At 41.5% G+C, this 15,987-nt stretch overlaps 1 protein-coding gene across 1 annotated transcript in view; it reads right to left on the reverse strand.

The window, feature by feature from the left end:
* The window catches only part of LOC140195711 (uncharacterized), a 45,159-nt gene that overhangs the window by 20,742 nt on the left and 8,430 nt on the right, over positions 1–15,987 (reverse strand). The window contains exon 2 of the mRNA XM_072254422.1: positions 2,659–2,792. Within this exon, the coding sequence (XP_072110523.1) occupies positions 2,659–2,792 (134 nt within the window). The remainder of the gene's footprint in view (positions 1–2,658; positions 2,793–15,987) is intronic.

Below are 15,987 nucleotides of genomic sequence, written 5' to 3' on the forward strand. Positions count from 1 at the left end.
ATTGGCATAAATTTATGGAAAAGAGAGTAAAGTTGTTATTTTGAAGGTAAAGGTTCTGAAGTTGAAATAAAGCAGAAATTTGTGCTGGAATATTTCCAATATTATTTTTACTCAAATTCAAATATTTCATGTTCATAAGTTGGCATATATGAATGGGAAACACTGAGAAATTATTTGCACTTAAATCAAGAGTTTCCAGGTTCGTAATGCAGGATACATCTGCAAGTATTTCAGAGATATAATTGTAACTAAGATTTAAGTACCGCAATCCAGAAATCAAGCATAATGCACCTGGAAATTGCTTAAAACTGTTGTGGCTTAAATTTATTCTAGTGACCCGGAAACAGTTTTTGAATTCAATAGGAATTTCTTCTACAACGTTATGGGAAATGTCCAAAACTGAAAGGTTAATGATATGTGACAAACCAACAGGCAGATTTTTTAGTTTATTATTACTAACAGATAAATCTGTCAAATAATATAAATTGCCTATCTTTGAAGGCAACTGAGTAATCTTATTGCCATCAAGTAAAAGTTGTTTAATTTTCTCACATCTAGAGATTTCATTTGGGAGTTCACTTAATTGATTGTACTTCAGTTGCAGAACCTGTAGTTCCTGCAGTTTCACTATTTTCTCTGAAAGAACAGCCAGCTGATTTCCATTCAACATTAGTTTCTTGAGACCAAACAAATCAAAACACTGCAATGGCAAAAATGTTAACTTATTATCATTCAGTGATAGAATTTTTAAGTTTTTCAACTCAGAGATCTCCTTTGGTAGGCTTTGAAGTGAGTTCTTTGAAAGATGAAGTTCCGTTAACTCCGGTAGCAGACATATGAATCTTGGGAAAACAAATATCCTATTATTGTTTAGTCTTAGAACACGCAAATTCTTCAGCCTGGCTGTGGTTTCTGGTAAAGTGGTTAGTTGATTTCCCTCCAAACTTAATGTTTCTAACTTAGTGAGGTGTCCAATTTCAACAGGCAACTTTGAAATATTATTTCCATCAACATTAAGGTATATTATTTTCTTAAGTGCAGCAATTTCACCTGGAATGAATGTGATGCTGTTGTAACTAATATCTAATAGTTTCAGATTTTTAAGAAGATAAAGCTTTGATGGAATAGAGGTCAACTTCTTTCTGTTAAGTGATAGTACTTCAATGTTGTTATTAACTTGTATATCATCATTCTCTGAAAATAGAAAAATTGTAACTTCCTCATGTGTATGTGGATCCAATGACTCTTCTGATATCTGTTGAGTCATCTTTTCTCGATTGTTCTTCACTTACTCTAATTTCAAATTTGCTGATGTTATTCTGAGTTGCTTGCTTTATCACTGAACAACACTAAAATAGAAAAGAAATCATAACATAACAAAATAATATTAGTTGAATTTAAATTTGAAATTTAAGAAATCTTAAATTGAATTCATTGCCACTATTGGGAATTCTTTCAGCCTCAACTGGAAGAATGCTTAGTGCTGGGCTAATACTTGGAACTCAAGAGCATCCCAAGTGCAATCAGGGCTTTCTCAATTATTAAGCACTGGGATTTATTATCATGCATAACATTCTCATTTGTTAAGTTTTCCTTTCTCTTCTTTATGAATTGTGTTATTTATTTCAAACAGCATATTTACACATCTATAATAATCAATAGACAATAGGTGCAGGAGTAGGCCATTCAGCCCTTCAAGCCAGCACCACCATTCACTGTGATCATGGCTGATCACCCACAATCAGTACCCTTTTCCTGCCTTCTCCCCATATCCCTTCACTCCGCTATCTTTAAGAGCTCTATCTCTTTTTTGAAAGAATCCAGACAACTGGCCTCCACTGTCTTCTGAGGCAGAGCATTCCACAGAACCACAACCCTCTGTGTGAAGAAGTTTTTCCTCAACTCTGTTCTAAATTGTCTACCCCTTATTCTTAAACTGTGGCCTCTGGTTCTGGACTCCCCCAACATTGGGAACGTGTTTCCTGCCTCTAGTGTGTCCAATCCCTTAATAATCTTAATAATCATAGACTTTTTAAAGACCTTGGTCTTTTCAAAGACCTTTGGCAGCAGATCTAGAACATTGGGGGTTTGCCAGAGGTTGACCAGCATAAATAGCAGAAGGACTCTTGGATATGGAGAATCAGCTTGTCATCCATTTCCAGACAGGCTGGCATTTCAACTGAATCTGTCTAGGTGAGTTGCTACAGAATTGTCAATGGGTAGTCAACCTGAAACATTAGCTGCTTCATTCTCCACTGATGCTACCTATCTTGTTGTATTTTGAGAATTTTAAGCGTCCATTTCAAATTTCCAGTATCTGTAGTTTGGTTTTGTATTTTGATAAAGTATTATTCTAGTGTTCTGAAATCTGCCCTTTACAAGCCTGGATCTTGAACCAATCATCAGCCCACGCTCTTCAAAATCTACCAGTGAATGGAAAGTTCTCACTCCCTTTCACAGTCTTGTAACAGCGGTAACATTCTCCTGCCTGCCTTCACATTTCGTCCACCGTTAAAGATGTGCTCACTTCCCATTCAGACCGGCACTGAAGATGGAGGCAATAATAGGAAGATGCCCGTTGATGTTTGGTTAGTGAGGAGCGGGGCGGAGCACGGCACCAGGTACCGCCAGCCGCCAGCCCTCTACCAACGCGCTCACCTCCTCCGCTCTCCCAGCCGCCGTGGGAGGACACTTCGTTACCACAGCAACGGGTTGCTTGATGCAAGTCGCGTTTTCCGACACTCGCGAGATTCCCCTGGCCGGGCCGGTCAGTGCACCCTCGGAATCTGTGTCTGTTTGTGAACCAGGTGGACAGCGGTACTACATCATTATGTACATAAAAGCAGTGCACTCACTCGTGTGACTGATCACATGACTATATTTCTATTTTTTAGACTCTCCAAGGAGAATAAAGTGGTTTTCTACGAACTTTTGTCAATTATTTATAAAATCCTAAAAGATCCATCAGCACTCATTAAAATGTCTACTGTATACTAGGGTAAGTCCTAGTTTTGATTCAGAAAAAAAGCCTCATCGCCCAGCACTTATTTGCTGATTGGGTCAAGATTCACAACGAATAGCACAGGTGATTTGTGGCGAGGGCTGCACACCATCGCAGACTTTAAAGCCAAACGTTGCGGTGCCGCCAATATCTCCCAGATGCTCAATCGCTTTTATGCTCGGTTCGATGTCGCTAACTCAAGAACCTCCGAGGAAAGCCACCGCTACAACCTGCAAGCTGGTCATCTCTGAGGCTGAGGTACGCAGATGCTTCCAACGAGTGGACATTCGCAAGACTGTGGGACCGGACGGCATCCCAGGGCGAGTACTCAGGATGTGCGCGGCACAACTGGTAGGTTTGTTTACTGACCTTTTTAATCTCTCCCTCTCCCAGTGTAGAGTGCCCTCCTGCTTCAAAACATCCACCATTGTCCCTGGACCCAAAAAGACCAAGGTAACATGCCTGAACGACTGGCGTCCTGTCGCACTCACCTCAATAATAAGAAAATGCTTTGAGAGGCTGGTCAAGGATTACATCTGTAGCTTCCTACCACCCAAACTGGACCCTGAACAATTCACCTATGGACACAACTGATTGACAGATGATGGAATAGCCACTGCTCTACATACTGTGTTTACACATCTGGAGAAGAAGGATGCTTATGTGAGAATGCTGTTCTTGGACTACAGTTCAGCATTCAACACCATAGTTCCATCAGGCTTCATAAGAAGCTCAGAGACCTCGGCCTTGACCCTGCCTTGTGCAGCTGGATCCTGGACTTCTTGTCAGATGGCCAGCAGGTTGTAAGTGTGCTCCCTTACCTCCAACCCTCTGACTCCCAATACAGGAGCCTCTCAAGGCTGCGTATAAGTCCCCTCCTTTACTCCCTGTATACCCATGACTGTATCGACACCCACAGCTCCAATCTGCTAATTAATTTTGCCGACGACACTACATTGATTGGCCTTATCTCAATAACGAGGTGGCCTACAGTGAAGAAGTCATTTCTCTGACACAGTGGTGTCAAGTAAACAAAGAAGCTGGTTGTGGATTACAGGAAGAATGAAGACAGGCTAGCCCCTATTGACATCAATGGATCTGGGGTTGAGAGGGTAAACAGCTTCAAGTTCCTCGGCATCCACATCACCGAGGACCTCACGTGGTCTGTACACACCAGCTGTGTGGTGGAAAAGGCACAACAGCGCCTCTTTCGCCTCAGACGGTTGAGGAAGTTTGGTATGGGCCGCCTAAGAACTTTCTACAGGGGCACAACTGAGAGCATCCTGACTGGCTGCATCACTGCCTGGTATGGGAACTGTACCTCCCTTAATCACAGGACTCTGCAGAGAGTGGTGCGGATAGCCCAACTCATCTGTAGTTGTGAACTTCCCAAGATTCAGGACATTTACAAGGACAGCTGTGTAAAAAGGGCCCATAGGATCATTGGGGACCCAAGTCATCCCAACCACAATCAATTCCAGCTGCTACCATCTGGGAAGCAGTACCACAGCATAAAAGCCAGGACCAACAGGCTCCGGGACAGCTTCTTCCACCGGGCCTTCAGACTGATGAACTCACGCTGATTTGAGTGTACGCTATATTACATTGACTATTCTATTTATTATAAATTACTATGATTGCACATGGCACATTTAGATGGAGACGTGCACGATTCTGATTTGATGGAGACAGACATGAGAGCACGGAGAAACATCTGGAAAACTTCTGAAATGCCCGCTTCGCCGCCGCTGCTACTGTGTGGTAATCAGAATCTTGGGAGCTGAAGGCCCAGAAATCCTTGGCTTTGCGTGTTTCAGCGGCTGAGGAGAGGTCGAAGGCGCTCGGCAGAGGATGGCGCTCGGGAGGCTGTATCGGAGAGACTGCTCGGAAGCTCCGAGTTTTCGGATGGATGGACTCAGGGTCGGCTGCTTCCAAGGTATCGGCAAGTTGATGGTGCCTGGATGTTTATGGCAGGGAGTTTCTCCCTTTTGTCGGCTGCTATCGGAGACTCAGGAGTCGATAGACTCAAGACTTTGAGACTTTTTTTTACTGTGCCCATGGTCTGTTCTTCATCAAATTATGGTATTGCTTTGCACTGCTGTAACTATATGTTATAATTATGTGGTTCTGTCAGTGTTAGTCTTTGGTTTGTACTGTTTTCTGTGATATCACTCTGGAGGAACATTGTATCATTTCTTAATGCATGTATGCATTTCTAAATGATAATAAAAGAGGACTGAATGTTCTCATAATCTAACATAAAGATTTTTACTCCTCATGTATGTGAAGAATGTAAGAAATAAAGTCAATTCAATTCACACACCTGTTGTACTGATCTCATTTTTTCAAAGTTCAAAATAAATTTAATATTGAAGTACATATATGTCACCATATACAACATTGAGGTTCATTTTCTTGCAGGCATACTCAAACAATCCATAATAGAATCAATGAAAGACTGCACCAACTTGGGCATTCAACCAGTGTGCAAAAAACAAAAAGAAAGAAATGATAATAATAATAAACAAGCAATAAATATCGAGAACATGAGATGAAGAGTCTTTCAAAGTGTTGTTGGAGCATTTCAATGATGGGGCAAGTGAAGTCGAGTAAAGTTATCCCCTTTGGTTCAAGAGCCTGATGGTTCAGGGGTAAGAAGTGATCCTGAACCTGGTGGTGTGAACCCTTCTTCATGATGGCGACAGAGAGACGAGAACATGTCCTGGGTGGTGGGGGTCGTTGTCAATGGACGTTGTTTTCCTGTGACAGTGCTCCATGTAGATGTGCTCAGTGGTGGGGAGGACTTTATCTGTGATGGTCTGGGCTGTGTCCACTACTTCTTGTAGGATTTTTCATTTAAGGGTATTGGTGTTTCCATACCAGGCTGTGAAGTAGCCAGTCAATATACTCATCACACATCTACAGAAGTTTGTCAAACTTTTAGATGTCATGGCGAATCTTCACAAACTCCGATTAAAGTAGAGGTAATGGTGTGAGTTCTTTGTAATTGCACTTAGTTGCTGGGCCCAGGACAAGTCCTCTGAAAAAAATAACACCGAAGAATTTAAAGGTGTTAACCCTCTCCACGTCTGAATCAGAATGAGAATCGGAATCGGTTTAATATTACTGGCATATGTCGTGAAATTTGTTAACATAGCAGCAGCAGTACAGACCAATACATGATAAATATAGAAAAAAAACTGTATTGCTGTAACTATATATCAGTCAGTCAGTCAGTGGATGCCGTCCCGAATCCGGGGTTGGTGGCTATGCACCTCCAACTTCTTCGATCTTGCGACAGCACCAAGTACAGCCTCTCCTCCAGTTTGATCTCGCTGGCCGCCTTGGCACCGCCCGCCGCTGCCCCCGACGAACTCGAGCCCGAGGCCGTGTCGGCCTCCAGCCGCGGCCCCTTCTTTGAGCTCGGCTCTTCCTTAGGCGGAGGCCTTGGGTAGGTCCAGGCGCATGGTGCAGTGCCCAAGTTCCTCATGTCTCTTCTAACCAAGTGCATAGCATACGATTCATAGATACGTGGTGAGGCTTTAATCTCTTCCACGGAAGGTGGCCATTGGCTCACAAGGAGCTCATCTGTCCTTTGTCAGGTCTTGTTTATTTTAAGTCCTGTTGGGTGTCCTCACACCCTTCTCACCAGACTAAGTCCAGTGGGGGAGCTGGCCCAAGTCGCCAACCACTCGACCACGGCCCCCAGTATACTATATATATATGTATATTAAATACTTAAGTTAAATAAATAGTGCAAAAACAGAGATTAAAAGAAGTGGTGAGGTAATGTTCATGGGTTCAATGGTCATTTAGAAATTGGATGGCAGAGGGGATGAAGATGTTCCTGAATTGCTGAGTGTATGCCTTTAGGAGTGTGTGCTTGCCTTCCTGATGGTAACAATGAGAAGTGATATGATCCCCCGATGAGGACTAGTTCATGGACTCTAGTTACCTCCTGAAGTCCATATCAGCTCCTTGGTCTTGCTGACATTGAGTAGGAGATTGTTGTTACGGCACCACTCAGCCAGATCTTTAGTCTCCCTTCTATATACTAATTCGTCACCACCTTTGATTCGACGTACAACAGCAGGATTGTCAGCAAACTTGAATACGGCATTGGAGCTCCGCTTAGCTACACTGTCATAAAGCAAGCAGAGTAGGGGGCTAAGCACACAGCATTGTGATCCACCTGTGCTGATGAAGATCGTGGAGGAGATGCTGTTGCCAACCTGAAATAACTGCGGTCTGCAAGTGAGGAAATCGAGGATCCAATTGAACAAGGGTATTGAGGCTTATTGATTAGTTTTGAGGGGATGATGGCATTGAATGCCAAGCTGTAGTCTTGATGTATGCATCTTCATTGTCCAGATGTTCCAAAGCAATGTTCCCTTTAAGGTGAGCGTGCCCACATCTTTTGCTACAAACACACAAAAGAATTTAAACTGCACACAGTTTAAATTACAAAATTAGAGGGAACATTGTTCCAGGGTTGAGTGAAGAACCAACGAGATTGCATCTGCTATGGACTTACTGCTCTGATCGGCATATTGTAGCGGATGCAAGTCGCTTCTCAGGCAGGAGTTGATATGTTTCATCACCAACCTCTCAAGACACTTCACCACAGTGGATGTAAGTGCTACTGGATGATAGTCATTGAGACAGGTTACCACACTCTTCTTAGGCACTGGTATGATTGAAGCCTGCTTGAAGCAGGAAGGTACCTCAATCAGCCAGAGTGAGAGGATAAAATCATCAGTGAACACTCCAGCCAGTTGATCAGCACAGGTCTTTAGTACTTTACCAGGTACTCCCTGAGTCTCCAATTAATGCATGTACTGCAATTTCTTGGCAACAAAAGGAAACCCATTTTGTCACAGGGAAAGCATGATAACTCTCCAAGGGTTTGTCGATCACAGGTTTGACCTTCAGGTCTCAATCTAAGGAGTCGCTAATCATGGCTTTGACCTTTGGGCCTCGACATCCAGACTCATGTGGACCTCCAACAGTGATGACCTGGGGGCAGGGGTGGTAATCACTGGCCCTAGTGACTCCCATCTGTATAGACCTCCACTTGCCTACCTGGGGAACACTGGTAATATACTATATGCAACTATATCCAGTAATCTACGGAGGCAGTGTTGCTGATTTTTTTTCCAGTACCTTGAAATATATCCAGGTCTCAGAAGCATATAAGAGGGCAACGATAACTGTTACATGGTAATAGTATGAGTTTAGTGCTAGGACTCAGATTAAATCTTGAAATACCTCTTCCTCAGTATGTGCCAGACAGAAAATACTAAAAATTCACAATTCACAATTAATTCAACAGTTAAGCAAACTAAGATCAATGTTTTCCCAAAACAGCATCCTCAACGATGAAACCCCAGAAATAGATATATTAGGCAAGCCATATTGTTTGCATGCATGATATCAGATTTCTGAAGCTCAATTCTGAGGGAAGAGATTAGCAGGATGGCAATGGAAAATATTCAAGGCTGTATTCAAAGACTCCTTAAAGAAATGCAATATCCCCACTGATTACTGGGAATTTCTGGCCCAAGACTACTTTTGACTTATTTCCTGTCAGTCATCTTATGTACAGATACTCCTGTACCTAGAGCCACTTTATGTACATACAATCGGTCTATTTATATAAGTAATCTTATGTATTTATATGTATTGTGTTTTTTAAGCTGCATTGGATCCAGAGTACAATATTTCATTCTCCTTTACATTTGTAAACTGATGAATTGCAATAAACGATTTTGAATCTTGAGTGTTATGAAAATGTTGACTTAATTGTTATTTTAGATACTTAAAAATTTTCTTATGAATAAAGTATATTTTGAAACAGAAATTTAATGGATTAAACAGAAGTTTAATGGATTACATTTGATTCTACCACTTGAATGCAGAAGACTCACCGAAGCTAAAGTACAGTTCTAGAATAGGAATACAAGGAGATAAGGTGCCTTGAAAAAGTATTCAGCCCCCACATATAACCATATAACAATTACAGCACGGAAACAGGCCATCTTGGCCCTCCTAGTCCGTGCCGAACTCTTACCCTATCCTAGTCCCACCGACCTGCACTCAGCCCATAACCTTCCATTGCTTTCCTGTCCATATATCTATCCAATTTAACTTTAAACGACAACATAGAACCTGCCTCAACCACTTCCGCTGGAAGCTCATTCCACACAGCTACCGCTCTCTGAGTAAAGAAGTTCCCCCTCATGTTACCCCTAAACTTTTGTCCTCTAATTCTCAACCCATGTCCTCTTGTTTGAATCTTCCCCACTCTCAATGGAAATTGATCATCAAAAAATTCAATAAGATTAGATGGTGGGGCGGCAGAGCAGTGTAGTGTAGTGTAGCACAACGCTTTACATTACCAACAACCCAGGATCAATTCCCACCATTGTCTGTAAGGAGTTCTCCCCATGACTCCGGTTTCCTACCACATTCCGAAGATGTACTGATTGGTCATTGTAAATTGTTCCGTAATTAGGCTGGGATTGAATCGGGGGATCGCTGAGTGGCAGAGCTCAAAGGGCCGGAAAGGCCTATTCTGCGCTGCATCTCAATAAGCAATTTAAAACAAAACTATTTTCACATTTTAATCTCTCATTTTACTAAATTAGGATTTTTTGAACTAATCTACAAAACATTGTACTTCATGTCAAATCATAATAAATTTCAAAATCTGTCAACAATCTACTAAAAATTAAAAACCAAAATTGTGAGACTGAAAAAGTATTCATCCCCTTTGTAATTACCGTGCTTTCCTCAGATGCAATACTGTATATTACCTTACCAACTCACTCAATTTGTTGACATAAAAAATTGAGGATCACCTGTTTTCAATGAATTCATAAGAATAAATACCCCCTCACTCTGTAAGGTCCAACAGTATGGTAGATTTTTAACAGACCAAATGAAAATGAAGACAAAAGAGCATTCAAGACAAGTCAGGGAAATGATAAAAGAGAAGCACAAATCTGGGGAAAGGTACAAGACCATCTCAAATCCATTGAAATTACCTCAGGGCTCAGCACAGTCCATTGTGAAACCAGAGCCACTCTGCCTAGGTCAGACCGCCCCACTAAATTTAATTGCTAGAGAGGAATGGCACTTGTAAGGGAGGTAACACACATCAAAGTTGCTGGTGAACGCAGCAGGCCGGGCAGCATCTCTAGGAAGAGGTGCAGTCGACGTTTCAGGCCGAGACCCTTCGTCAGGACTTAATAAAAATAACATGACAAAGTCAAAAAAACTGCGATTGCAGGCGTGAATCCGACGGAGGACGAAATAACGGGTAGGACCATTACAGACGGCGAAGGAAGTGTCCCGAAGGTGTGGAAGAGTCTGGGATAAGGACACCAAGTACCTCCTCATGGCGGAGAGAGTCGCCTTCAGAGCTTGACGGGAGAAGCGGCGAGAGGCAGAGTCAATAAAATGTGAGTACCTGGGATCCTCAGAAGGTCCAAATTAAGAGGCTTGGAAACGAATCCTAAAGCCAACTGGAGTAAGTTGGCGACGGAGGCACGTTCCAAGAAAGGATATATGGCTGTGATAGTGAGTCTGAGTCAAAGTGTGGTCGAAAATTTGAAGAGCCGAAGAAATTACAGATGGGGAGCAGTGAGAGATGGTTTCACTGAACTCCCGTCGAAGAGAGGATCTAGACTTCTTCGGTGTAGGCATCACCGGAAGAGGCTTCGCAGTAGTGAATTTAAACGCAAACAACAGGAATTCTGCAGATGCTGGAAATTCAAGCAACACACATCAAAGTTGCTGGTGAACGCAGCAGGCCAGGAAGCATCTCTAGGAAGAGGTGCAGTCGACGTTTCAGGCTGAGACCCTTCGTCAGGACTTAATAAAAATAACATGACAAAGTCAAAAAAACAGCGATTGCAGGCGTGAATCCGATGGAGGATGAAATAACGGGTAGGACCATTATAGACGGCGAAGAAAGTGTCCCGAAGGTGTGGAAGGGTCTGGGATAAGGACACCAAGTACATCCTCATGGCGGAGAGAGTCGCCAACAGTCACTCTGAGGGAGATGCAGAGGTTAGTGGCTACAAATGGAGATGAAGTCCATGGCTCCACAATCGCTAAGGCCTTGACAAAACGCATGTTTATGGAAGAGTGGCAAGGAAAAAGCCCTGGCTAAGAAAAAAGCATATCCTTGCCTGTAAAGACTTTGCAAAGTGTCACTTAGAAGATACTGTAAAGATGTGGAAGAATGTCTTGAGGTTGGATGAGACTAAAGTGATACATTTTGGTCTCAACATTAAAAGGTATGTGTGTTGTAAATCTAATGCTCCGCATCAGCCAGGGAACACCATCCCTATTGTAAATTATGGCGGAGGTAGCACGTGGTTGTGTCTGAAAGGAGGATGCAGCAGAAATTACAGAGCGTTATGGACAATCCTCTTCACCCCTTCATTGACATACTGGACAAACAGAGGAGCTCCTTTAGTAACAGACTGATTCCATCGAGGTGCACCACTGAACGCCACAGGAGATCCATTCTCCCAGTGGCAGGAAGACTCTACAACTCCTCCTCCTCGTTTTGCACATCTGTATTTTGCACTATTACTTTTTAAAGCATATTTTGTATTTTTTCATACCTCAATGCTTACATTTTGTATTTTAAAGTATATATTTCTGACTGAACAACCTTGCAACAATAATTTCCTTCAGGATAAGTAAAGTTCTATCTTATCAATGGGAAGCAGCAGGGACTGGAAACCTGGTCACGAATGATGAGTGCTGCTAAGTATTAAGAGTGATCCTGGATAAAAATCTGCTAGTCTCTACTAGGAAGCTTAAACTAAGGAGGAAGTTTGTCTTTCAGCAGACAATAACCCAAAGCACACTACCAGAGCCACAATGGTATGGCTTCAAATGAAGAAAATTGATGTCCTTTAGTGGCCCAGTCAGAGTCTTGACCTTAACCTGATCGGACATCTCTGGCAAGACCTCAAGATTGCTGTCCACCGCCACTCCCCAACTAACTTGGCATAGCTTGAGCAATTTTGCAAGAAAAAATGGGCAAATCTTGCTCCATCATATTGTACAAAGCTAACAGAGACTCATTCAAAAAGACTATTGGCTGTAATAGTTGCAAGAGGTGGTTTAGTGAAGTACTGAGCAAAGGAGGATGAATACTTTTGAAGTGACATTTCAGTTTTTTATGCGTTACAATTTTCCCTTTTTTATGGAATCTACTGTGGAAAAAAAGAGCATGTGAGTTACAAATAAAAGTTCTCAGTTAAATTGATCAAAATCCCTGGTTGTAATACTCATTTATGTGAATAAAGGGCTGGGGGGGGTGTGAATACTTATACAAGACACAATTTTATCTCTTAAATAGTGTTAAATGAAGACACACCTGCTATGCAGTACGCAGAAAAGATCATAAGACTATAAAATATAGGAGCAGAAGTAGGCCATTTGGCCCATTGAGTCTGCTCCACCATTCAATCACGGGCTGATCCAATTCTTCCAGTCATCCCCACTCCCCTGCCTTCTCCCCATACCCTTTGATATCCAATGATATAATTTGAAGAAAGAGCTTTTTTTAGTTCCAAGCCTAAATTAATCTTTCAACTAACTATGCCAAAAATGGTCAGATTTCTCATTGCTGTTCTTGTGACCTTGCTGCCTAAAAATTGCCTACTGCTTTGTATATACAACAAAACTTTGGAGTTTGGCAACAATGCTTTGCAAACTCCTCATGGTGTGAAACAAGGCTCTGCAAATGCAAGTTATTTCAGCTTCAATTCATGTTAGAACAATGGGAAAATTATGGTACTTTATCAAACAGATCACAAAGAATACTATTATTAAATAGAAAGCATCCTCTTAATCTTTGAAGTGACCATGTGTATAGTCTATTCAAAAATTTTGTGTTTTAATTATTCGTTTCTAAAGTGGAGTGGTGTATCATGTTCTGTATTTTAAGCAAATAATACTAAAGCCACTTAGGTTAATTGAATGAAACTGAGAGTGCATTCAAGGAATATTAAGTTGAAGATGCTGCTTATGTGCATAAATGTTAAATCCGATATTTAGATTTTACCAAGGATGTAATGAGTCTTCAGGAGTGATATAGGCTATCTGAGTAAAAGGGCAAGGACATGGCAGATGGAATATGATATATGTAAGCATGTAAGGGCATCCACATTGAGGTGTAAAAGAGATACAGATTTTTTTTAGGTAGTGAGCAACTGTGTAGTTTTGATGTTCAAAGGGACTTGGGTGTACTTGCAATCATGTCACTAAAAATCAACATGCAGTTACAATTGGTGATTAAGAAAATAAATTGAATTGACTTTATTACTTACATCCCTCACGTACATGAGAAGTAAAAATCTTTACGTTACGTCTCCGTCTAAATGTGCAATGTGCAATTTATAGTAATTTGTAATAAATAGTATGTACAACAGGACAGTCAGTATAACATAGAAATACAATTGTATCAGCATGAATTAATCAGTCTGATGGCCTGGTGGAAGAAGCTGTTCCGGAGCCTGTTGGTCCTGGCTTTTATACTGCGGTACCGTTTCCCGGATGGTAGCAGTGGGAACAGTTTGTGGTTGGGGTGACTTGGGTTCCCAATGATCCTTCAGGCCCTTTTTACATATCTGTGTCCATAAATGTCCTGAATAGGGGGAAGTTCACATCTACATAGGCACTAAGCTGTCCGTACCACTCTCTGCAGAGTCCTGTGATTGAAGATAGTACAGTTCCCATACCAGGCAATGATGCAGCCAGTCAGGATGTTCTCAATTGTGTCCTTGTAGAAAGTCATTAGGAACTGGGGACTCATGCCAAACTTCTTCAACCTTCTGAGGTTTAAGAGGCGCTATTGTGCTTTTTTCACCACACAGCCAGTATGAACAGACCATGTGAGATCCTTGGTGATGTGTAGGCCGAGGAACTTAAAACCGTTCACCCTCTCAACCCCAGGTCCATTGATGTCAATAGGGGTTAGCCTGTCTCCATTCCTCCTGTAGTCACAACTAGCTCCTTTGTTTTTGCAACATTGAGGAAGTGGTTGTTTTCTTGACACCCCTGTGTCAGGGTGATGACTTCTCCTCTACATTGGGAGAGGGAGAGATTAAAAATGTCTGTAAACACACCTGCCAGTTGTTCTGTGCACATCCTGAGTACTTGCCCTGTGATGCCGTCCAGTCCCGCAGCCTTGCAACTGTCCACTCTTTGGAAACACCTGCGTACTTCAGCCTCAGAGATGACGAAGGTGCAGGTCGCTTTGGCTGCTCTCCAAGGTGCTAAGTGGTATGTGAACACTTATTACAAGTGGATTTGAGTTCATGAGTAAAGACGTCACTGCACCTATCTAGGGCCTCGGTAAAACTCAAGTCAAGTTTATTTTCATTGAACTATATACATGTATATATGTAGATAACCATATAAAGTAGAGAGAGACCAGACTTTTCTCCAAACCAGGTTGTAAAGTACAGTAATACACACAACACACAATAACTTATGAAGGTAAGGATAAAATCTGTACCTAGACTATTGTGTAGAGTTTTGTTTCTTTATCTAAGAAAGAATGTATTTGATATGTAAGACATGCGGTTTGATTCACTACTTTGATTCCCAGAATACTGGATTTGCTGTATAAGAAAAATTTAGATAGACTATTCTTTTGTTCTCCAGATGTAAAATAATAAGGAAACAGAATTTATTTAAACAAAATTTTTAGAGGGCTTGCTTGACAGGCTGAATTTAGGGAGTATATTTCCCTGGGCTGAGGAGGACAGAACCCCAGCGTTCACAGTATCAAAATAAGGACATGATGAAGAGAAATTCATTGTGCAGAGGTAAGGAAAACTTCAGAATACTCCATCCTGGAGTAACACAAAGCCTTAGTTGTCAAGTTTATTAAGCAAGGAGATTGATAGATTTCTTAAGGTTTATAGGAATTGAGGAATATGGGGATTGTAAAGAAAAATGGCATTGAGTTGGGAGATCTTGATATCTGGCACAGCAGCTCAAAGGCTGTACTGCTCCATCTAATTCTAATGCTCATATGAAAAAGCAACTAATTATTTATCTTAAAAAATTGAAATTCAATTTACAAGAAACTATTAAGACTGATCAAATTCTAAACCTACAACTGCATATTTTAATATTATGTCTTGGCTTTAGTTCTGGGAAATATGTTAACTCTGGCTTTAGAAGAGAGTGACTGGATGCTTGAAGAAATGTGAGCCAAGAAAACCAGCAAGGCTGTAAGAATAAATACAGAGCCCATAAAAAGTATTCACCCCCCCCCCCGGAAGTTTTCAAGTTTCATTGTTTTACAACTTTGAATCACAGTGGATTTAATTTGGCTTTTTTGACACTGATCAACAGAAAAAGCCTCTTTTGTGTTAAAGTGAAAACAAATCTTTACAAAGTGACCTAAATTAATTACAAATATAAAACACAAAATAATTGATTGCATAAGTATTCACCCTCTTTAACACGACACACCAAATCATAATTGGTGCAGCCATTTGGTTTTAGAAGTCACACAATTAGTTTAATGGAGATCACTGTGTGTAGTCAAGACATACTACAATTGACTGCAGTAAAAATGCACCTGCATCTGGAAGGTTCAATTGCTGCTGAGTCAGTATCCTGGCAAAAACTACACCATGAATCCAAAAAGATACACTCCAAGTTACCCTGCGAAAAGGTTATTGAAAAGCACAAGTTAGGAGATGGATACAAGAAAATTTCCAAGTCACTGAATATCCCTTGGAGTATAGTTAAGTCAGTCTTCAAGCAGTGAAAAGAATATGGCACAGCCGTAAATTTGCCTAGAGCAGGCCGTCCTCAAAAACTGAGTGACCGTGCAAGAAGGGGACTAGTAAGGGAGGCCACCAAGTGACCTATGACAACTCTGGAGGAGTTACAAGCTTCAGTGGCTGAGGAGGGAGAGACTGTGTATACAACAACTGTTG

The sequence above is a fragment of the Mobula birostris genome, chromosome 3 (genome assembly GCF_030028105.1).
Source record: "Mobula birostris isolate sMobBir1 chromosome 3, sMobBir1.hap1, whole genome shotgun sequence".
Lineage (NCBI taxonomy): Eukaryota > Metazoa > Chordata > Chondrichthyes > Myliobatiformes > Myliobatidae > Mobula > Mobula birostris.